Source organism: Furipterus horrens, unplaced genomic scaffold (genome assembly GCF_987537825.1).
Source record: "Furipterus horrens unplaced genomic scaffold, mFurHor1.1.pri manual_scaffold_3, whole genome shotgun sequence".
NCBI classification, from domain to species: Eukaryota; Metazoa; Chordata; class Mammalia; order Chiroptera; family Furipteridae; genus Furipterus; species Furipterus horrens.
In genome coordinates, this window is record NW_028327173.1 from 61,067,977 (window position 1) to 61,091,884 (window position 23,908).

General features: G+C 37.2%; 1 protein-coding gene across 7 annotated transcripts in view; it reads left to right on the forward strand.

Annotated features, from left to right (window-relative positions):
* Window positions 1–6,388, forward strand: part of ADGRL2 (adhesion G protein-coupled receptor L2) — a 265,175-nt gene extending 258,787 nt beyond the window's left edge. For 2 of the 7 annotated variants that reach the window (XM_090269667.1, XM_090269669.1), the window contains 2 exons: window positions 1,280–1,332; window positions 4,360–4,430. In XM_090269667.1, the coding sequence (XP_090125793.1) occupies window positions 1,280–1,332; window positions 4,360–4,371 (65 nt within the window). In that variant the 3' untranslated portion in view covers window positions 4,372–4,430. Of the gene's footprint in view, window positions 1–891; window positions 1,021–1,250; window positions 1,333–4,359 lie in introns of those variants that run through there. The other 5 variants (XM_090269668.1, XM_090269670.1, XM_090269664.1 and 2 more) reach the window with 3 other exon arrangements.
* Window positions 6,389–23,908: the final 17,520 nt, after the last annotated feature.

Below are 23,908 nucleotides of genomic sequence, written 5' to 3' on the forward strand. Positions count from 1 at the left end.
TTGACATTGTTTTGATGGGAGTTGGTTTTAAAATGAGAAAAGAAGTATGTATGATATCAAAACCAAGTTGAACTTTAAAATATTTTTAGTCCAATTACATTAACTATGCCAAACATGTTTGATAAGTATCGAAAGGTTTGTAATTTCTAATTAGAATAAGTGAAATGTGTGTTTATTTCATTGCCCTAATGTTTTACCTAATTTTATTAAGATGATGACTATCAAAAGGGAAATGATCCCATGATTCATTTTTGAATCCTGGCAGATAAAATGCTTGTTATATAAAATTTGTGAATGGTCGAATAATTCACATACCCAGCCTTTTTCTTCCTTAGCATGTGTGCTCTTGCATTTACTAAGAGAAGCTTTGTGCCATGTGCCGTACTTTGTATCTGTTTGAAGTTGTTTTCCTCCTGCTTGTATCAAAGTTGGTATTAACACAGATGTTTTCATGAGGGATAATCCTACACCTGTAAATTCTGAAAGTTTGAGATTCCCTCTTCTGGGCCTCAGTGGTTAGGTTTTTAATATTAAGCAGTAACATCTTGAAACATAATGTTGATCTCTGTGCATTTAATTGCCATTTTTGCTTAACAGTGATTTTGTATAAATTAGTAAATGTCATCCTCAGCAGGTGTTTACTTGGGGGACATAGAAAGCACCTGTGAATTACTGAAATTTAACTTCCCTCTACCCTTTCTCCTTCAAATTAGTAGTTCAAATACAGTGAGAAAATTTCAGCAGATTTTCCATTGCGAACTTGTCCACTATCCTTGATGAATACAAAAAATACTGTACTGCAACTGTAACACTAAAATGAGAGAACTGATGTGTTCTTTTCTTTCTTCTTTTCTCTTTTCTTTTTCTTTTCTTTTTCTTTTTTTGCTTTAGGAATGACTGGCAATTACCTACTAACAAACCCTCTTCTTCGACCCCACGGCACTAACAACCCCTATAACACATTGCTCGCTGAAACAGTTGTATGTAATGCCCCTTCAGCTCCTGTCTTTAACTCACCAGGTGTGCTTATACTTACAAATAAAACTACTTTCTCTTTGCTGCTACACAGAGCTCTGATCTTGGCCCTTTTTCTAGAATACCAGAATGCCATATATGTATTATTATATCCTGAATTTCTCAATTAAAAAAGAATGGTGTTGACCATGCCAGGCTTCTAAAACTGCACTATATTATAGTAAACATTTAGTCATGATAGTATTTACCAATAATTATCCATGTTTTTGACGCAGGTGGCATAAATCTTAATATATTATTACAGGACTGACATCACATGGTCCGAGAGCCCATCTTCAAGATTTATATCATTTAGAGGTATCCTATCTATGTAATATGCTATTCAGTTGACTCTAAAGTTTGCCGACAGAATTTGCTTTAGGAATGAATTAGCTAATAAAGATCCTCTGAATGCCTGGGTATAGAAAACTATACCCCGCATTATCACTGTAACCAAACTATAGTATAGTGCAGCTTTATGGTAGTTCTTCTTTTTTTTTTTTCTTAAAGTAACTTTGAAAATAAAGTTAATATTAGTCAGTTTATACCGATAGTTTTTTTTTTTTAATTGGGGGAGGGGGAGAGATTGTCACTAACCTATCCTGTATTACTGTTTTCTAATAACTTATTTTTTAAAAAAGCATATATATATTTAACAGAATTTTCAAGATTTTGGTAAAAGTTATCACATAATTACTGCTAGTATATAATCTTCACTAGTGATTGATATTTGCCACTAAACTTAACACAGAACTTCGTTTCTGTTTTTTTTTTTCCTTAAAATTCTTTTTTAATGTAACTGTAGCTTCTCTTTTCATTCTCTTGTTTTTCTTACTTTCCTTGTGCTTTCCTCTAGCAACCTACAGAGAGACAAGTATGGGAGTAAAACTTAACTTTGCCTATCAAATGTAAATTTTTTCAGCATGATTTTTAACCAGCACAATTAAAACATAACTAGCAGTCATGAAGTAGACTCAGCGGGCAAGTGGTTCACAATTTGCAACTAAAATGTTACCAAATTCAAACAGCACAATCTGTCTCTACTGCCTCTTGTCAGTAATAGAGGTCTGTAGCAAATGCTGTCCATACTTAAGTTTACACAATGCTGAAATAATTTGCTCTTTAAAGCCTGAGGTACTGTCAACCAGAATGCTTAATAATTGACTTACCATTTCTGCATTCCCACAGTAATCTTGCTACAGGCTATGGAAAGTCTTCCAGTGAATTACCTGAACTTGGCAGGAAAACTTGCCTCTTCTAAAGCAGTCAGAGATGTGCTTAAATCTGCAGTATATCCTAGAAAACATCTTCTGGATTATCCAGCACATATTTTTATATTTATTAAGTAATAATAAAAAGGAAGAAAAAAAAGATAAGATCAAACCTCTACAGAGGAAACCAATGCTAGCAAGTGATCTGTGTGTCACCTTAAAACACCCGAGTGTTTGCTCTTGGTGGATCTTGTAAAAATAAGATGTGGTGCACATATGAATTTAGAAAGCTAGAGAGTTGTCTCTCCCAAGCTAAAGGAAACCTTACAAATAACAGCTTCATTTTGTTATCTGTGGAGCATGGTATTAATTGACTTGTTAGTTTTTCAAATGTAGACGTTGAATTGGAGTTTTTAAAATAACATGAGTGACCAACAAATATCGTCCCCCCATTTTCTCATTTTCTACTAATGATAATTCATCAAACAATTATCATATATTTATTGGTCATGAAATTGAGTTTTCTAGGTTAATCTGCAGCTTTAAGAGTGGAATGAGGACTAAAAAGGGAAATTTTCTATTTTTTCCAAGAATTACATTTTTTCTTCTAAACTCCTCCAAGCCTTGCATACAATGCAGCAGCCTCACAGTGGTCAGTTTCATTTCAATTTCAATAACATCATTTCATTCTTTTTTTTTTCCAGACCTATCTGTAGACAAGTGATTTTTTTTTCTCTAGGATTTTAAGAATGAATAACCTAACTTTCCATGGTGCAAACCATTTAATTTTCCTCTCATTTTTTTCTTTCACTTGCCTGAAAAACACTGTGATGTCTCAGTTTACATGTTTATGTGTCTGTAGGAAATACAACTCTGATTCAAAGAGAGCATGTCACCATATTTTCTTTCTTCCTAAATCTCTTTTCATATCTTCAGCAGACGTATCCAATCTTTCATTCCTTTAGAGATAAAAATATATTAACCAAGGCTAACACCCTCTTCCCATTCCATAGTTAATATTTATTCTTGGTTTAATTTCTGTGACCCATACGTAAGAACCTCCCAACATTTCTGCATTTGACGTCCATGCCCATGGTGTCTGTGGGCCAGTCTCGCACAGTAGCTGCTGGTTCACTCAGTGCTGTCACTGTGGCTGATGCAGACTGCAGGGCTGCAGGCAAACACCTTGACTGTAAGGAGCCTGGGGCCATTGCTATTAGACTATTAGTACTGAAAAAAAAAATCAAAATAACGAGAAACGTTCAATGAAAAAGTAAAAGGCTGCTATTGCTGGTAACCTAATTTGTTGAACCCTTGCTCTGACTAAGTTGCTGAGAAGCTCAGAAATTCTTCATCATGTTACAATAAATCATTTTACTTTCTTTTATATATCAGCTACTCTTAGGCCAGATAGCCTGAGCAGACAGACATGATGTGAGTTGTCCAAAGTGAGTCATTCCACCTGCTGTCTGTCGTGTTGTTGGATGGTGCTTGTGGGCCCCTGGTCCAGTCAGTATGAGAGATGGCTGTCTTTGTGTAACACGAATTCTTTGTATCTGTCCATTTTTTCATGCTTTTTTTTATTTCATCTCCAGAAAAAGGAAATGTTAGATGTTGTTTATAAAGTTGCTTGCCGCTTATGTGGGTTTATGTTGTACATTTGCCTTTGGTTTTTGTATGTGACTTAACCCTTTTTAATTTAGTGTTGTTTAGGACAAATTCTGTTAATTTTATTTTTATAAATCATAGTCTCGTACTTCAAAATGTAATTGTCAGTATTGAATTGCTTTGCATTAACTATGCAAGGGCATGGAGTGAAGTCTTTTTTTGTAAGAGTGTCAAGAGATTTGACCCAAAATCAATTAACTACTGTTTTCCCAAAATTGATCAAGTAATATTCTGTATGCCATCTTCCCTCCCTTGGAAAACAATATTACACTTTCACAGTTTTTCGTATTATCTAAGGGGTTGCAACTGTTTACAGTTGGGAATGCGGGAAAGCCTGGCACTTTGCAAGTGTTAGCTTTCAAATACAACTTTGTCCTGAACGACATTAAAAAGTTTTGTACACGAGAATCCGTGGTTCTTTAGGAAGTCACAGAGGTACTAACGGGCACCCCATCTTCTGTTTCAGGACATTCACTGAACAATGCCAGGGACACAAGTGCCATGGATACTCTACCGCTAAATGGTAACTTTAACAACAGCTACTCTCTGCGCAAAGGGGACTATACCGACGGCGTCCAGGTCGTGGACTGTGGACTGAGTCTGAACGATACCGCTTTTGAGAAAATGATCATTTCAGAATTAGTGCACAACAACCTGCGGGGCAGCAGCAAGGCTCACAACCTCGAGCTCACGCTGCCGGTCAAACCTGCGATCGGAGGCAGCAGCAGCGAAGATGACGCCATCGTGGACGACGCGTCATCTCTGATGCACGGTGACAACCCAGGGCTGGAGCTCCACCACAAAGAACTCGAGGCCCCGCTCATCCCTCAGCGGACTCACTCCCTCCTGTACCAACCCCAGAAGAAAGGGAAGCCCGAGGGCACTGACAGCTATGTCTCCCAGCTGACGGCCGAGGCTGAGGACAGCCTGCAGTCCCCCAACAGAGACTCCCTCTACACGAGCATGCCCAACCTTAGAGACTCCCCCTACCAGGAGAGCAGCCCCGACTTGGAAGAAGACCTGTCTCCCTCCAGGAGGAGTGAGAGCGAGGACATTTACTATAAGAGTATGCCAAATCTCGGGGCTGGCCGGCAGCTTCAGATGTGCTACCAGATCAGCAGGGGGAACAGTGACGGGTACATTATCCCCATTAACAAGGAAGGGTGTGTTCCGGAAGGAGATGTTAGGGAAGGACAGATGCAGCTGGTGACAAGTCTTTAATAGTGCAGCTAAGGAGTTCCGAGAGCCACATGCAAATGTTAGTAAAGAAAGAGTCCGTTGGCCCAGTGCAGCCCCTCAACTCCGCTCCAAGTGACAGCTCTGACGACCTGTGGTTCCGCCCGTGTACAAAAGATGACTGAACCTTGCAGTTCTGTGAATTTTTATAAAACATACAAAAAACTTTGTATATACACAGAGTATACTAAAATGAATTATTTGTTACAAAGAAAAGAGATGCCAGCCAGGTATTTTAAGGTTCTGCTGCTGTTTAGAGAAATTGTGAAACATGCAAAACAAAACTTTCCAGCCATTTTACTGCAGCAGTTTGCGAACTAAATTTGTAAATATGGCTGCATTGTAGGCCTACATTGTATTATATACAAGACGTAGGCTTTAAAATCCTGTGGGACAAAGTTACTGTACCTTACTGTTCCTGACAAGACTTGGAAAAGCAGGAGAGATTCTGCATCAGTTTGCAGTTCACTGCAAATCTTTTACATTAAGGCAAAGATTGAAAACATGTTTAACCACTAGCAATCAAGCCACAGGCCTTATTTCGTATGTTTCCTCAACTGTACAATGAACTATTCTCATGAAAAATGGCTAAAGAAATTATATTTTGTTCTATTGCTAGGGTAAAATAAATACATTTGTGTCCAACTGAAATAGAATTGTCATTAAAATAATTTTAAAGAGTTTGAAGAAAATATTGTGAAAAGCTCTTGGTTGCACATGTTATGAAATGTTTTTTCTTACCCTTTGTCATGGAAGTTCTACCCATTTTTACTTATTTTCCACTGTATGCAGTGTTCCGCTTTGACAAGTTAAGTTTCAGTCTTACATTTAAATTTCTTACTGCCAAAAGAACGTGTTTTATGGGGAGAAAACTCTTTGAAGCCAGTTATGCCATGCGTTGCACAAATGTGGTGAAATCGAAACAAGATTGTGTGCCAGCCCTCTGTTTATTCTTGAACAGAGGGCAGAGAGAGCACTGGGCACTTCTCACACACTTTCTAGTGAACAAACAGTGCCTCTTCTTTTTAAAAATAAAATAAAACATAAATATTACTCTTCCATATTCTTTCTGCCTATATTTAGTAATTAATTTATTTTATGATAAAGTCCTAATGAAATGTAAATTGTTTCAGCAAAATTCTGCTTTTCTTTTCATCCCTTTGTGTAAACCTGTTAATAATGAGCCCATCACTAATATCCAGTGTAAAGTTTAACACGGTTTGACAGTAAATAAATGTGAATTTTTTTCAAGTAGTTAACATGTGCACTTTTATGTATGATACATAATTGGCTTTAATAACACTGGTCCTTTCCCAATCCTCCCCCTTGGATATATTTAGATCCCTTCATAGTATAATTCATGGATATGTGAAAGAATAAAATTAAGTTGCCTGATGGTTTTATACATAAAAAGAATATATTTGTACTTTGATTACGCATTACCCATGCTGAAAATTTGGCAGACAAGTTTCAACAGGGAAATATACTGAAAGTTTTTTTGTTTGTTGGATTGCACCAGAACTTAAAATATAACAATGAAAAAAAGAAAAGTTGGATATTCTATAATCAAATTGAGCCTCATTTTTTTTTTAGAAGTGAGTTTTCAGTAGTATTGAGAAGAAATTCCTAAAACACACTTTTACAGTTTAGGGTTATAAGTATCCCTATAGGCACCTGTGAATGACAATATTTGTTATGGAAAGCTTCAAAAATCATATAATCAAATCTCAACCAGTAGGTTTTTCTTGTCCCCATAATAAGCATTTATACCAAATTCTTCTACAGCTTAGGCTTTCTCTAGTGCTTCTACCAAGTTATTTTATGTGGTGGACATACTTGCCTGTTGAATTTAAAAAGAGTAATGAGAAAAATTTTTCCAGTATATATTTATATATCTAAAAGTGGGTATAGTAAGGTAGACACTATATAATAAAAGTATTTAATAGTAGGGTAACAATGGAGGATTATATTCACATGTAGTTAATACCTAATACTTTGGAGATTGTAGGGAAATTATATTCATATTCAGACATTTAAATCTCGGAGAAGGGTATTCATATTTCTTTGGCTAAAATTTCTCAGCCATTTACAAAATTTTATTTGCTAGAAGGGGGTATTATATAATCATACATTTTAATTTTCTATTTTATACTTTTTTCCTTTCAAAGCCTGAAACTACAATGTTGTGTGAAATGTCCTTCCCAGTATACAAACTTAAGTAGGGTCAGGTTGGTTCAGTAATGAATTAGCCAAAAAATAATTTGTTTTTTCTTATTCAATTAGAGCTATTTCTCTTGAAGCAGTTCTTAAAACTGGGATGATGTGAACTAGTGCATAGTACCTAAGTGGTTAATGTTCTCTTTAGAAAAAGTAATTTATTACGAGTCTTTATAGTAGAGAATACAATTTGGAAGCTATTATTCATCTTTGCCACCAAAAGAAAAATTGTTTTAAAAAGATTTCTTTTTAAAAATATGTAAATGTTGCCTTAAATTCCATCTAGGCTTCCTCCTAGTACAAGTTTATTTCTTAAGTTTAACATTATTAATCTACTGACTGATGCATTACTCTACTTACTAGTCCAGTAGGTTTTTTGGGTCTGCCCAGACTTCACATGGATATACAGTTTCTACATCCTTGATTGTTTCTCTTGGTGATAGTCACAACTGTGAACTTTTATAAAGTCACATTATTGTACCTCTTCCAGGGTCAGTTACTCCACTGCTCTGTTAATGATAAGGAATGCTTGTTTCCATTTGTTATAGAAGTAGTTTGATACAGGTTAGTCCAGATTGACTTATTTTAAAATATAGGCTTGTGTTTGTTCTATTTACAAAAGAAAAGTATAGTTTTTCTGTATATATTCACCTTACAGGATTTTAAAATCATTTATGTGGAAGAGAATCCATACAAGTCTATAAGTTAAGTAAATGTGTTGTCAGCTCCAACTCATCCACATTTATTTGAGGATAGTCACATATAATGTTTTAACCAGTATAATGACTGGTTTTAAAGTAAAGGGACAATTATTTGACAGGATATCACCATCACTATTCTCTCCCCAAAGAGAAAAGCATCATGCACAAATTCATTGCCAAGTTTCAAAAGCATAGTCATGTGCACTTGTTATAACAGTGTTTTCAGGATGCCTGTTTTATGTATTTATTTAAATGAAAAAGGAGAAAATGTACTTTTCCATCAATTCAACGTTGAACCTCAGGCTTCAAACTGACCTTTATGATGCTCTCATGGGATAGAGTGTTTTGTAAAAAACTTTAACTCACTAAAAATTTTATGGTGGTTATAACCTAAGTAGAAAAACTTGAAAAAATGCATAGAAGTTGAATTTTTGTAATAAAAACAGCTCTTCGTATTTTATTGATACTGAAATTTTCTTTAAAGACAGTGATTCGTGCAGTGTTTTACAAATAAAACTACCTGTGTTTCAGATATTATTTCTCTTTCCATGAAATCGTTGCATTAAATCTCAAGCATCAGTATGAAAAGGTACTGACATGTTGCATATAGATGAGGGTTGCTTCACAGGGTGATAAAATCAGGGTGCTTTTTGGTGAAAATGCTGTATCACATACTCCCCTAGTACGCATCAAGTGGATCTTGAGCATTCCTGAAATAAACTAGAAGCAGAGCTGAAGGCTGAGTGGTACTGGGTTTGGAGATGAATTCATGCCTGTCTTTAATTACCATGAGTCTCCAAATGATCATGGAAACACGTTAGTTGGGCTAAATGCACCAAGCAGAATACTTGAATGTTTAAGGATATCACATTTTTTAACTGATGTGCACTCTGTGCATGTTACTGATGCTTGGGACTGATGGGAACTCCTGCACATGATCAAAGTTCATGGCAAGGCGCGATGGTTGTCACACTTTTAAGGCCAGGGTGACCTATCTCCATCAGTGGTTATTAATAATAAGTTGTAAATGCCCCATATAATTAAGCTCATTAAGTTGTACTTTTCAAACCCTGGAACCAGACTACCCCTGGTCTCTTAAGGCTTCTGTGGAGTCTTCACCCTTTCCCTGATGGTATTACTGTTCACTGCGGGAGCAGTTTCTCAGAAGTCTTCAGAAGGCAGTTCGATTTTTAAAGCCGATTTTAACTGGTAATATTTTTCTGAATTAACGCATTGTGAAATGCTGTTGGGTATATTGGCTTTTAATGCTATAGATCATTGTTTGAAACAAATAGCAAAACAGGTAACGCGATACCATTGGGCTCACCAAAATCATCCTGTTATGGAAAAAAACACTGCCCTATGAATCTCATACATTTCTCTATTATGTGCTTACGAAACTATCATGCAAAAATCATAAAGATATATAATAGGCATAGTTATTCTCAAGCAGTTTGTGTGAGAATAAGAGACTAGTGATTACCAATTTTTGAATAGTTATTTAGTATTTTTCCATAAGCATTTTTAAATAATATGCCAGAACTGAGCTTTTTAAAAAGCATTTTGGCAGTCCTAACACATGGCTTTCTTGTTTGATTTTATTGGCAAAAAATGACTAATTTTTGATACTCTCTTAGATAGGCTGGCAGCTATTCTATAGAACACCCAAGACAATAATGATAGGTATCAGAAATATTGATTAGATGAAACATTCATTCATTAAATGTTTTCTGCTGAAATATCAATCTTAATAAATAAGTGGCTTTTAAACCAAAACAGCAGTAGCACACAGTAAATTCTTTTAACACTATACAAAAGAGCTATAAAACAAGATGTCTAATTTTTTAGCAATATTGCAGACTAAATGATTTTTGTCCCATTTACTAATTTTACATGTTGCAACAAGAATAAATGTGCTAGCACCTACCATTAAATAGGTGCTTCATATTTGCCAGGGTCTGTACCTAATGTCATGGTCTTTATTCACTTAATCCTCTCAAAAATCCTCTCAAAGGGGTCTTTATTATACACTTTTGCAAAAGTAGAAAAATGATTTGCTCAAGGTCTCAGCTGGTGAGTGGCTGAGCCTGCATTAGCACGCCATTTGTTTGCCTCCAAAGAGTTTGGGCGTTTCACTAACGTGTGTTCCCCCTCTGGCTTTGAGTTCCAAGAATATTCCTTACACTTCATGAATCCCTTGCTGGTAGAAAGGGTTGGTTTGTTTTCAGTTTATAGAGCTATACTGTAAAGTAAAGTGAACTAAAGAAGTCAGTGTGTTTCAGAAGAAGATACTGCTGGTAAAAGATAATCTATTTACCTCGAATCTTAGCAGAAGTGGGCCCATTAGCTGGGTGAGAGTGGAACGTAAAGTGTATTGGTTGCTGAAATGCCCCCTTTGGAAAGAAGATAATAAACAAAAGGTCATCACGAGGGAGTTGTAGCAGGGAGAAAAAAAATCAAATATTTTGATTCAGGATGTCTAGTTTCTGATCCTCATTTGAACAATAAAATAGTATTGCCCTACCCGGTCAGCAGTGTGAGAAACAAACACAAAAAATGAGAAACAGTTTATTCCAGAATGTGCTTTTTATTTTTATTTTTTTCACAACCAAGCCATTGTACCAACAGTGAAAAAGTCATGTGAAATGTCAAAATATTTGAGTTCCTTAAATTATTTTAAAAGTTAAAATCGTTTTAAATTTAAATGATGGGGGTTGTGTATTTCAGTATTTAGGGCTTTCGAAGTTCATAATCTAGTTCTGTCTTTAACATTTGTCTAGAAACCTTTTCCTCTTAAAAATGAAGAGTCAACTAAAACAGTATTGTATTTTGTTTTTTCCAGAAGTTGTCCTACAGAGTCCTGAAGTTACTGGGAGGACTCAGAAAGGCAGGGTGGTTAAGGGTTTTCCCTGTGAGTTAAGTTGTAAATGCAGTCAGTCTATCGAAGCAAACATTATGCTGAGCTTCATGATTTATTGCATTGATTCTCAAGATGGTAAGGAACCTGTACCAAAGTACTGCAATTTAGCCAACTCGAAAGTGGCAGCTGGGAATTGCCACTTAGCTTCATGCCTGAGTCCAAGCATTGAGCACTGTTTAGTTCTGTCTCTGGGGACAGTCTGGTCACCTAGAGCCCCGCCCCCCAGAAGCTCTACAGCAGTCAGCTAGCACTGGAAAGCCATATGCGCTGATTTTCTAGGAAACTGATCACTGAGTGTTATGTAGCTGGCCCTGAGGTCACAGAGGAAAGGAAGGATGCACATGAATAGGAGTTTGTCTGGTGGCCCTGTTCAGGTGGACTCTTGTCTGCTCCTGGCCACTGCACCTGAGGCTGACTGGCCTTGTAGCTGCTGCTCACTTCTGTCCTGGCTCCTGCCTGCCTCCCTTAACCCCTTAATCACTTCTGTTTTCTTTCCTCTTCAAACTTGTTTTTCGCAATTTTCTCCTTTAAAAGAAAGTATTTATTTGGTTTTAAAAACCATTTTACTTTGTAATTATATCTAATTGTATGTGTCTTTTATTTCATGAATTTTAGTCCTTTTTTTTTTTTCTTACTAGGATAAATACAGGGTGGGGCAAAAGTAGGTTTACAGTTGTTTGTACGGAAAATAATATAATAATATAATAATAAAGATAAACTTTTGTGTACTCACAACTATAAACCTACTTTTGCCCCACCCTGTATTTTAGTCTGAATTTCCTCTTTCATTTCATTGCCTTCTGGTTTCATATGCTTTAAAAAAAAAACTCATCTAACTTGTATTTTTTTTATTAGCTCTAACCTTTAATCTTTATTGGAATATAAGCTTGTTATATTTAAATTTCTTCTAATTCCACTTTTTAATTTCCTTCTGCCCTTCACATTCTTTAAAAAAACAAAAAATTATCTCTGTTCTTTTTAAATGTTTTTCCTCTTAACTTTATTTTTCAATAGCAAGAGTTATGGCCACAAAGATGGTGGCGGCATCGAAAAAGATTCTCCAGTATTTCAGTCCTACTTGTAATTCATATGTGTGTGTGTGTGTGTGTGTGTGTGTGTATAAAATCCCCAATTTTAGTGTTCATTTGATAGAAGATATTCATATAAATAATTTAATGAAGTAGAGGTATTATGGTTATGGGAACTTCAGATTCACATAGACATAGATTTAAGCTTTTGCTCCTCGCAGGCAAATTACTTAACCTTTCTCAAATTATTTTCTCCTCTGTAAAATTGGAATCAGCCTACTTGCCAAGGGTTGCCATGCGGATTAGAAGTAATATATGTAAAGTGCTTTAGTGCAGTGTTGCACGTGATAGGCACTCAATGGATAGGCACTTTTTTTCTTTAGGAAGATAAAAATTTTGAGTGGCATAAACATCCCATGTCTTTTAAGTTGCAGAAAAATAATCGGTCATCAGGACTTCAACTGGATTGTCATTATCTGCCTCAAGCAATGTGGCCAGGACACATCAGTAACACTTGCATGAACAATGCACCCGACAGCCACCAGGCTCCTGCCTATAAGGGTGGGGGACTCTAGGAAAGGCTTGGCCTCCTGCAGTGATCTAGGTTAATGAGGGCAAAGGATAGCAAGCAAGCCTCTGAGTTGCCTTCTGGAATATTAATTTAGCTACTTAAAAACATTTTATGCAGAGAAGTGTGTCACTTAATTTTTCCATTTCTCTGCTTTCTCTTTTCCTTCTTTTTTGCCTTGTTTGTTCTTTCCTACATAGCAACAGACAAGTCTCTTGCTTTATTTAACATTTTTAAGTATATTTTATTGATTATGCTGCTGTTAACAGTTGTCCCAATTTTTTTCCCCTTCGCTCCTCTTTGCCCAGTAACCCCCATCCCTCCAGCAATCCCACACCCCTTAGTTCATGTCCATGGGCCTTGGATATAAGTTCTTTGGCTTCTCCCTTTCCTACATTATTCTAAACTTCCCCCTGTCTATTTTGTACCTACCAATGCTTCTTAATCCCTGCACCATTTCCCCATTCCTCCCCCTTCTCCCTCCCAGCTGATAACCCTCCAAATCATCCCCATACCTATGATTCTGTTCCTGTTCTGGTGGTTTGCTTAGTTTATTTATTTATATATATATTTTAGGTTCTGTTGTTAGTTATGAGGTTGTTGTCATTTTAGTATAGCCTTCACTTACTCCCTTATGCATTTGCCATACTCAATCATTTCTGTGAGCAGCATTATCACCAGTGTTTTGAACTGTGCATCTGTTAGGTTGTCTTAGCTCCTCTTTGCTTAGTTCTCCCACTGGAACCTTGATCTCTTCCCGCTTTGGGGCCATATTTCTCTATCTCCTCAACTTGACAGCCTCCTGTGTTTGTCTCTGTGTCTTAGGTAGAGCTGTCGCACCTGCTATGTTGTAAGGGGCGGAGCCTTAAGTATTCTTCAGTGTGGGGCTACCTGTTCACCACATTGTGACACTGTATGTCTGAGAGGGAACAATGCTGCTTGTCCAGCACTTGCCTCTTTTCTAGGCACTTCTCCCACTTTCTGTAGTGACTTTGTTGAGAAACTGGCAATTTCTTCCTCTGCCCCAACCCCCACTGGTTTTCACAGTCAGAAGCAATGAAGTTTTATTTTCCCTGGCACTGGAACCGTGAGCTATGTGCTCTGATCAGGCTGGGAGTGCTCCCTAAGTGTCCCTCCCTACTTTTAAAATGTATGACTATGCTTTCTACCACCTGGCAACAGCCCCTGTCCTGCTGCCACCACTGCCACCACTGCCACCACTTCCACCACATCACATCCTCTCCACCCCAGCTCGGCCACTTCTACTTGTTTGGATGAGTATTTCATCTTTATTTTTGGTTAGCTGGACTTCTTGTGGTTCGATTTTCTAGAACTTTTCGGTAGGTTTTTTTTTTTTTTTAATTTTTTTTTTTTTTTTAGTTTTGAGGTAGTTGTGAGGGAGAAGCAGCATTTCTTACTATGCCTTCATCTTGGCAAGAACCTCCTAACTTTCTTTAATCTAACAAATATTAGTTGAATAGCTGCTGTGTGTTTCTTGTATAAAAATGGTGGTAGAACACAGAAATAAAGGATGTTCTTGTCCTTGAATTAATAATGGTAAGGACTAACATTGATTAACTACTTGTTGCTACATTCTGTATTTAAACCCTTCATGAACATAATTTTATTAAAAAATTCTAATTCTTGAACAATTCTATAACATTAAAACTATTATTACCTGCCTTGTGTAGGGGAGGAAACTTAGGCTTACAAGGTGAATTAGCATGCCGAAGATTAAAATTTAAGTAAGTGGGGAACCTGATACCTAAGTTCCTAAGGACCTTGTTATGATACCACTGACATGGCTTGCAACCAAAGCATATTTAAAAGGGTAGTTTACACACGATGAGATAAAGGCTTAGCTATTGTGAGATCACAAAGGGCAGAATGATCGAAAAGAACACTGAGAAAGGCTTTATTGAGGAGATAGTGTTGGAGCTGGGTTTTTGAAGGATGAGAAGAAGTTTGCTGGAAGAGCAAAGTACAGAAGGAGCATGTACGTGGGTAGAAAAGACATGCGCTGGTTTCAGTGTGACTGGAATAATAGAATGTGTTTGACGGAGCGTGGTGGACCAAAAGTTGGGGGAGATAGATCGAGGCCAGACTGAGAGGCCTCAAATGTTGCTTTTGTGCTGGAACTGATATCTGCTAATAGTAGCCCATGTTGGAAGAAGGGAGTTACTGTTTACTTTCTCTTCTGTGTGTGCCTTATTTACAGTATTTCATGCTTAATTTATATTATTTCATTTAATTCTCAACCATACACGAAAGTTATTTATTATTATTATTTTGATTGAAGTATATAAGGGTAACATTATAAGGGTAACATTGGCTGAATTTTAACAAATTATAAGAGTAGCATTTGCTGAATTTTTACAAAATGATCGTACCAATGTAACTAGCACCCGGAACGAGGAAACAACATGGAACTCCAGAAACTGCCTTGTGTCCTCTTCCAGGCATTCAACCCCTAAGGCTAACACTCTTTGACATCTAACACTATAGCCTAACCTTGCCTGTTTTTGAGCTGTGTAAAATAGAATGTTTCAATACGTAATATTTTGTGTATGAGTTCTTTTTAAAATATTTTATTATTATTTTTTATTTTAGAGGGGAAGGGAGAGAGGGAGAGAAACATCGATGTGTGAGAGAAACATTGATCAGTTGCCTCTCACATGCTTCCAACTGGGAACTTGGCCTGAAACCCAAGCATGAGCCCTGACCAGGAATCAGACTGGTGACACTTCTGTTTGTGGGGCAACACCCAGCCCACTGAACCACACCAGTCAGGGCTTATGTGTGATTTCTTATCTTCAATATTATGCTTGTGAAATTCATTCATTCAGGCATATGCAGATGTAATTCATTTTTATCTATCCTCTTATTTATCCAGCCTTGGAGTCATCATTATTATCTCTCATGAATAATAAAACTGGGACAGGTTAAATGACTAGTTTTACATCAGATCTAGAGAGTAGCAGAACTAAGACTCTGATCCAGTATCATCTTCTAAAATCTGAAGGGTAGTATAAAATATGAAGTTTAAATCATTCGGTCTCTAGTGAACAATAATTTGAATGCTTAATGAAGAATGAAGTACACAATAATTTATTGTGTGCCAGTACCTTTCTAGCTGCTGAGGGCATAGTAAGAAACAAAGCAGATTCCCAGCCTCCTAAGAAACATTCAGACATACAGGAAGCTAACTTTAGCTACCAATAAGGGCCATAAAGATGATGGTAATAAACAGGGTATTGAGTTTGTAAGCCTCATTCTGGGTACTTTATCTGTATCGCTTTGTATCATTCTCAGAACAAACCCAAAAGGTAGATCCAACAGCTGTCCTCGTGACCATTATTTTATAAATGAGGATGCTGAAACATGGAGACTCAAAGTACCCAACCTTACATCCTACACTGAGTAAACAGAGAAAGTAGGGTTGAAATACAGGCAGTTCAGCTTCAGAGGGTGCACATAACCACAGAGCTAATGAAGGGTCAAATAACGACAAGTACTATAGTGACGTGGCTGGTCTAACCAGGAAGCTGAAGAAGACTTCTGAGTGAGAGAACTGCATAGGAAAGAGGAGGTGTTTGAAGATCTGGAGGGAGAACATTTCAAGCATAAGGAGCAGCAAGTGAAAAAGGCTCTGATTCTGATTCATGGTTGAATTTGGCATGTTCATAGAAGAGAACGAAGGGAAATGAAGCCTTAGTCAATACCAGGTTGGGAGCTATAGAGAGATGGGTTGGAATATCACCTTCAACATATACTAGGTGTATTTGTCCTACATTGCTGCTTCCTAATCAAGGGCATTGGTCTCTTCTTGGAAATAAATGTGGCGATCCATATAAAGGCTTAGAATGACAAGGCAGGTAGCAAGTGTTCAAAACTTGGTTCTTTTTGCTCATGTTCTCTCATGCCCTTCCTATCCTGATGGCTATGGCGTAACCAAGAGCTGTCGGAGGTCAGTTGCTTGTAGAAGAATTTGACTGACTTGTATTTTCTTAGAGTTCCTTGTCTGTTACTTTTTTTTAAAGTATATTTTATTGATTATATTGTTACAATAATTCCAACTTTTTTTCCTTTGCTCCCCTCCACCCAGCACCCCTTATCCCCCAACAATCCTCCCCCAAGTCCATGCCCATGGGTCATACATATAAGCTCTCCTGCCTCACCCTTTCATATATTCTTCTTCTTTTTTACTTTTTATTACTGACTGCAAATTGCCAGCTATCATGAAGGGCGCTTCAGGCCAGAATCCTTTCCACACTCAACGTAGCAGATGTGGCAAGGGTCAGAGTGAAAGGAGAAGCAAGCAGAAAGAGCAGGAGGCTCAATGAAACTTGGCCAGGACACATCTGAAGTCTATCCTACTTGCTCTGGGCTTCGTTTGTTGTTGTTTCTCTAGTTCTTATAGATGTAGTGTTAGGTTGTTTATGTGAAATTCTTCTGTCCTTTCCAGGTAGGCCTGTATTGCTATGATCTTCCCTCTCAGGACTGCCACGTCCCATAGGTTTTGGGCTGTTGTGTGTTCATTATCATTTGTTTCCAGAAACTTTGATTTTTTCCTTGATCTTATTGTTAACCCATTCGTTGTTTAACAGCATGTTATTCAGTCTCCATGAATTTGAATGATTTTGGGGTTTTTCCTTGAGGTTGGTTTCTAGTTTCAAGCTGCTGTGATCTGAGAAGATGCTTGATATGATTTCAATTATCTTGCATTAGTTGAGGCTTGTTTTCTGTCCTACCATGTGGTCTATCTTTGAAAATGTTCCATGTGAACTGTATTCCCTGGAATGCTAGAAGTCCACCCGGAGGCATTTCAAATGAGAAAACGGCCTCTCTTTGAATTAGTTCTTACTTTTGAGGCAGGAGGCTCTGCACTGTTTCAAGGTGAGACAATGTTATGTGCTGCTCATCGAATGAGCCTCTTCTAATTATATGCCTCCTTGATTATTGTTCTGCAGGCTGATTAGAACCATATTCAAGACATTTGTAGATCATAGTTTCTGACACTTTTATATGTTAGCAAATCAAGTATGATTTATCCCTGGAATCATTGGTTAGGGACGGCTTCTTTTTTTCAATGCACGTTCTTTCTAGCTTATAATTTTAATTAGTGCTTGCTCCCAGTTCACAGCGAGAATAGGGATGTCACTTCAGCACTGATGCACAACCTTAGCGTGTAAGGCAACTCTGACTTTTGCGTTCAGATTCTTTAATCAATGCTGGATATAAAATAAGGGAAACTACTGAATTAATGTTACAATGTAACAGAAAATTGGATAGCCCGTCAATTTAGAAGGTGAATTTGAATTAGATCACTGATAGGCAAAGCTGGATTTGACAGTCTAGGAGTCCTTACCTGTCATACCCAATTCTGAGTAAACATCTTCCTTCTCTTGCACCTGACCCAACTGCAAGAGACTAGATGCACCTGCTGCAGAGGGTCCATGCAGCTGGGGAGACTGAAGTCAGTCTTCTGTGCCCCTTGCAGCTTCTTGAATGGTGACTTGAAGCTGTCATTGCTGTGCTACCGTCACAGTGTTGGCCCTTAAGATGGCCCCATCACCTTCCCTTATCCATACAGAGACATCCTATTTTCTCCTTTTTCTCTTTTACATTGAGATAGGTACACAGGCACTTTCTCAGATGTTCTCTGTCTTATGACCATGGCAGATGTCTGTATGCAAGGGAAGTACAATTACTTCCTAAAAATGTAAAATAACCATCAGGATTTCTGATTACCCTCTTTTCACCAGAGATAGTATTGCATTGTTTCTCAAAAGATCCGGTATCTTGAACAAGATAATTATATTCCTCCTAACACTCAAGTAGAATTTTCCTTTCATGAAATACAAGAGTACTACCTATTTTTAAAAGATTCAAGTTCAAATTTAATCACTTTGTCTCTGAACTTCAAGTGAAATTTAATTATCATCACCTTGACATACATCAACTAATATACAAACAGTGCCATTGAGAGCAGAAAATTGAGAATATGCTAGAAAATAAAGAGCAGAGAGGAGTTTGACAGAGTTTGGAAGTTTCAAGAATGCAATCTGTTTTGGCAAGTTCAAACTCTTTCCTTCTTAAAAATTCAACTGCTATTAAAATGCGATTTTGCTTGGCAGTAGCAAGATGAATATTTAACAGTAACACGTTGATGCAGTTTAAATGTTCCTGGGCCCAGGTTGAACAGAATTTTGTGAGGAAGATTTACTTTCATGAAGTGAACAGAGGTGTTTGAAATGAAGTCGAAGAGCCTCGAGGATTTTTATCACCTACTAAAGCTTAGAGAAGGCTTTTTCATCACAGAGCTGAGTTTGATCATCAGAAAACCAGTGTAAACTTTGCCCTAAACAAATGAACAGTCTAGCTAAGGGGAGAATTTTCCTAAGTAAATGGAATGCTTTGATACTTGTTGTATTAGTCAAGTTTCTCCAGAGACTCAGAGCCAATAGGATGCGTATAGATATAGATACAGATGTACAGAGGGACGTTTATTTTAAGGAAGTGGCTCGCATGATTTTGAAGCCTACCTAGCAAGTCCAAAACCTGCAGGGTGGAAAGGCAACGGAAGACCCGGGGGAAGAGCTGATGCCACACAGTTAGAGTCTGAAGGCTGGCAGGCTGAGCGATGCTTTCTCCCTCTATTCAGGCCTTTAACGGATTGGGTGAGGCCTATCTACATTAGGGAGGACATTTTGTCTTATGCAAATTCCACTGATTTGAATGTGAATCTTCTCCAAAAACACCCTCATAGAAACATCAGAATAATATTTAACCACATATTTGGGCACTGTGGACCAGCCAAGTTGGCTCTTAGATTGGACTGGTGGTTGCCTGAGAGGAAGGAGGTGCTGGGGACTGAGTGAAAGAGGTGAAGGGATTAAGAAGTGCAGATTAGTCATTACAGAACAGTCATGGGGATGTAAAGTCCAGCACAGGGAATACACTCAATAATATTACCGTAACTATGAACGATGCCAGGTGGGCACTGTAAATATCAAAGGGAACACTTCGTAAAGTATATGATTGTCTGCCCACTATGCTGTACACCTGAAACCAATGAAAGATAATATTGGAATTAGACTGTAATTTAAAATAAATAATACATACATTTAAAAAAATAAAATAATCATTGCAGTCATTAATGATAGGTTTTGTGATCTCTCTATAAGTCAATTTGAGGCATTTTCAAAGTACTATTCTACTGGCCTTGTTTGATTTTGCTTTTTAAAAATATTTTCAATCTTAGGATTCTTCATATCAGGATCAATAATAATCGGGATGTAATGGACTCGGATTTTAGGAATAAAAATGCTAATAAACTCATAATTTGGGGGTAGTATAGAAAAAAAACTCACAATAAAATTAATTCAATTGAAATAGAGGTCCCCCTGCCCGTTCCGTTTTTCGTCACCTATATGCCATCATTCACCAAGTCTCAGTTTAATTCCTTGTCCATGAAGGAAAATAAAACTAGGGTTTCTTTCGTGCCTATTATTTGTAAGGCACTTTGCTAAGTCCTTCAACACGTTACTTGAATTCACATCGTCGGCACACCCTGTCCTCCCCATTTCTGTCACCACTGCCTTAGCACAGGCTCTGTAATCTCAGACCTTCTCATATGTCCTGCTCTTCTCTCCGCTCTCCAGCAGTTACTGTATTAACACCAGATGCCTTTTTTTCTAAGACTTTTCTCCCTTTTCTCTACACGTTTTCTTCCCAGTCACAGCAAGATAAAATTTTCATTCTTGGCATTCGAACTTCTCTGTGATCCGACCCCCACCCTCTAGTCGGACTACTGACTGTGTTTTCCACTCCTGCCTACCCCTCGTTCTCTAGTCCGGCTGGGCCACTCCGTGTCTCACTGCAAACCTCATTCTCCCTGTGCTTCCCTGGGATCTACAATTTAATGCACGTTTTCTCTATGGCATCTCTAGTTTCTAGCAGAGTTCTTGATGCATGCTAAGGACATATTAAATATCTGTACATATTGATCATATAAATTAATGAACTTCTTTTTCTAGCAATAGAGGTCTAGCTATCTTGTCTGATCCTCCCACTGAATACATTTAAAAATGCGAAGCAAAATATTTCCAAGTGTCTTTTAAAATGCATTGGTGAGCCAGTCAGAAATTAAAGCCAGGAACTGAGAGAAGGATGGAACCTATAGAGATAAACGAATGTAAGCTGAAACCAAATGTTGCCTCCTCCCGCAAAAGCTTTTACTGAATCTGGAAAATATGATCTTGTTTTTCACGGTGCATGAAAGCATGGGAGGCAGAAGACAGTGTACAGGGACCTCTCTGAGAATTCATAACCTCAAGTTGGCTCTCATGTGGGTTTGTGCCTCAGATTTATATTGGGAAATCTTAAGTTTACTTTTATTTTCGAGAGGGCTTGTTTACATGAAACAATAGTAAAATATTGACATTCCCTAAACATGTGTCCTTAAACCACTCAGAATATCAAGGGATTTTACCATCTAATGTTCAGGCCTAACTTTTTGAAGTATCTTGAGAACTAAACCCAAATAAAATACCAATTCTTTAGTCATAATTTATTTAAACCTATCTACAGCTACTATAAAATGGACCCAGAGGTCCACTGAAAACAGTTTTTCCTAAAGCAGGCCCTTGATCTGTATGATACCTGCATGTATAAAAAGGAATATCATAAAATGCTAGGAAATGCTTTTACATTTGGGGGAAAATGGACTTAGTTTCTTCTGAGGTGACATGCAAAAAAAAAAAAAAGCAAACAAACAACAAAATCATGAATATTAAAACATTAAATATAAAAATTGGAATTTTTAAAGTTAAAAATACAGATTAAGAGGTTTGGATATAAAAAGATTTTATATCATAACAGCAATGAAGGAAAAGACACTTTAAATATTGTTAGATCATGTGAAAACATAAAACTAGTCACAGAAATAATTTAAAAGTGTAAAACAATCACTATTTAATAAAAATATTAAAATATATTCAAATTCACTAGTATCAAACAGATATAAAATATTACTAGGGAGAACCACTCAGTTAGTAAAATAGGCAATTTCAGCATCATAGCAAAATGTCTAATGAACCTGAGTTACTATTTTTATTAAATTTATCAGTAGTGAAACCAGAGTTCTTTGTACTGTTTGGCTTTCTCAAATTTATGTGAGCTATTTCTGGGCAAGTTCTGTGAGAAGGCTCAGAGATAATTAAATTGCAGCAAACCCAAAGAAGCTTCTATTTATTTAATCTAAGGAAAAGAGGCACTTAAAACAGTCATAGAATTATTAGTATATCAAAGGGTACTAACTGGTTTCATTTCTACAGAAGAAAGAAAACCAAGAAGTATATCTTCCAGGATAATTCACATTTCAGGGCAGGTATTTTGGATGTGCTGAGACGAATTGTGCAGTGGGTTATGAAAGAAGGTTTGGAAATCTTTTTGGATGATATTTAAAAACAGAAGAGATTTCCCTCTATCTTGGATGCTTCTGTTTTAGATTAGAAGCTCTGCTAAAAACTTTCTCAAGGATCCGTTTGGAGCCGTGGTTCCAAATCCAGACTTGATGCAATGCAGCTTTTAAAAAGCATGTTTGAGATAGACCGCACTGCTCGATAAAACTAACTTTCATGCTCTAGGCTGGGATATTCCTCTAAAGTTACAGAGTCTACTTACACATGGTACTTGATTTACTACAAGATCAAGTGAATGGAGCAAGTTATCTGCTCCACCAAATAAATTCTCTTTGAGGTCTGTTAAAATTAGATATTCTCTCTGGGTTTATGTGAAGTGGATTAAATTAGAGAACAATGTGAAAAATGCCTCACCAGAGCCTGGTCATAAGAGGCATCCTCAGCAAACAAGACTTGGAACACGAGCAGAAAACATAGTTGAGACTCAGGGAAAAGTATGTATGTTCTCTGTATGTAGAGTCATATCTTCAAATATTCAAAGCTGGGCTTATATTAGTACTACAAGTAATAATAATTATAATATTGATTCAGTTAGTGCTTCCCATGTGCCAGACAGTTACTTCATCTTTCAATAACTCTGTGAAGAAGGTATTATTATGACTCTTTTCTAAGATGAAGAAACTAAGACACACAATGGTTAAGAGAAATATGCAGATGTGAAGGGAGTGGAGACAATGAGGTTGGAAAAGAGCCTGGGGATAGATGGGATATGGAGGACGCTGCCAGAAAAGTGTGTATTTTATTCTAGGGAGGCCTTTGTGAGTTTCTGAGAAGAAGAATGACTAAGCACAGGTGTGCTTATAGCACTATGTGTAGTTCTTATTCCAGTGACGAATAGGTGCTGGAGGTGAGAACTGTAGTCTTGAGAGGTTGAAGTGGTTCGGATCATAGGTAAGAGAGAGAGGAGTGGGAATAGCAAGGCAGGCTTACCTGAGAGATTGTGGAGGAAGGATTTACAGGACTTGATTGCTAATTCTATGTCCAAGAGAAGGAAAGAAAAGTTGAAGATACTTCTCTTTATTAATAAAAAAGTAAGGTTATACTTCATGAATAGTAGCTGTACATAGTTGACCATAATTTCTGAAATGTATTAATCATCCAGGTCACTAACTTTAAGTTTTTTATTTGTTTATTCCAAATTTCAATATCCTGTCAAAGACTTTGTTCTCTTAATACATGAGAAACAAAGCCAAGCATACTTTTGAAGTTGTGACTAAATAACAAAGAAATTCAAATCAACCCAGGCGTTTGATGAAATAGATTAGCTCAATAAATGTTTTCTGAATGAGTCAAGCAGGTAAACTGACCATCTTTTCCAGATCATTATGGCAAATTCTTCTAAAGTTCAGGACTTCTTAGCAACCTTTTAAAGTCTAATCAGAAGTTCAAATGACAAAAAACACTAGTTATGAAAGCACTAGTCACAGTATCTAGATGCTTATAACTCCACAGAAAGTATAAGAGAAAAAAATTGAGAATTAGTACTTCCAACTGTACATGCAAGGAACTAACACCATACACACTGGCAGTGTGAGCAAAGCAGAAAAACTCGTTTGCACCTTCTTCCAGTCATTCTAGTTATTCTTGTCATCCTCATGTCTCCACCCATTATTCTCTCTCCTCCCATACTAATCCTTTTGCCATTCAATTCAATTTTCTGCCCTTCATTCAGTTCCTACTCTCCTTCATTCTGGAGACACCTCAACTTTCTTCTAATTGCCTGCCTGCATGCCTTCTCCTCCCTGCACCTGAAGTGTTTCCCCTGCCTAGATTTGCCAAATACCTTCATGTACAGGCTTCAAAGGTCTCTTTCATTTTTCCTTCCTCCCCTTGGCCTGTCATAACTAAGTGTGTGTGATA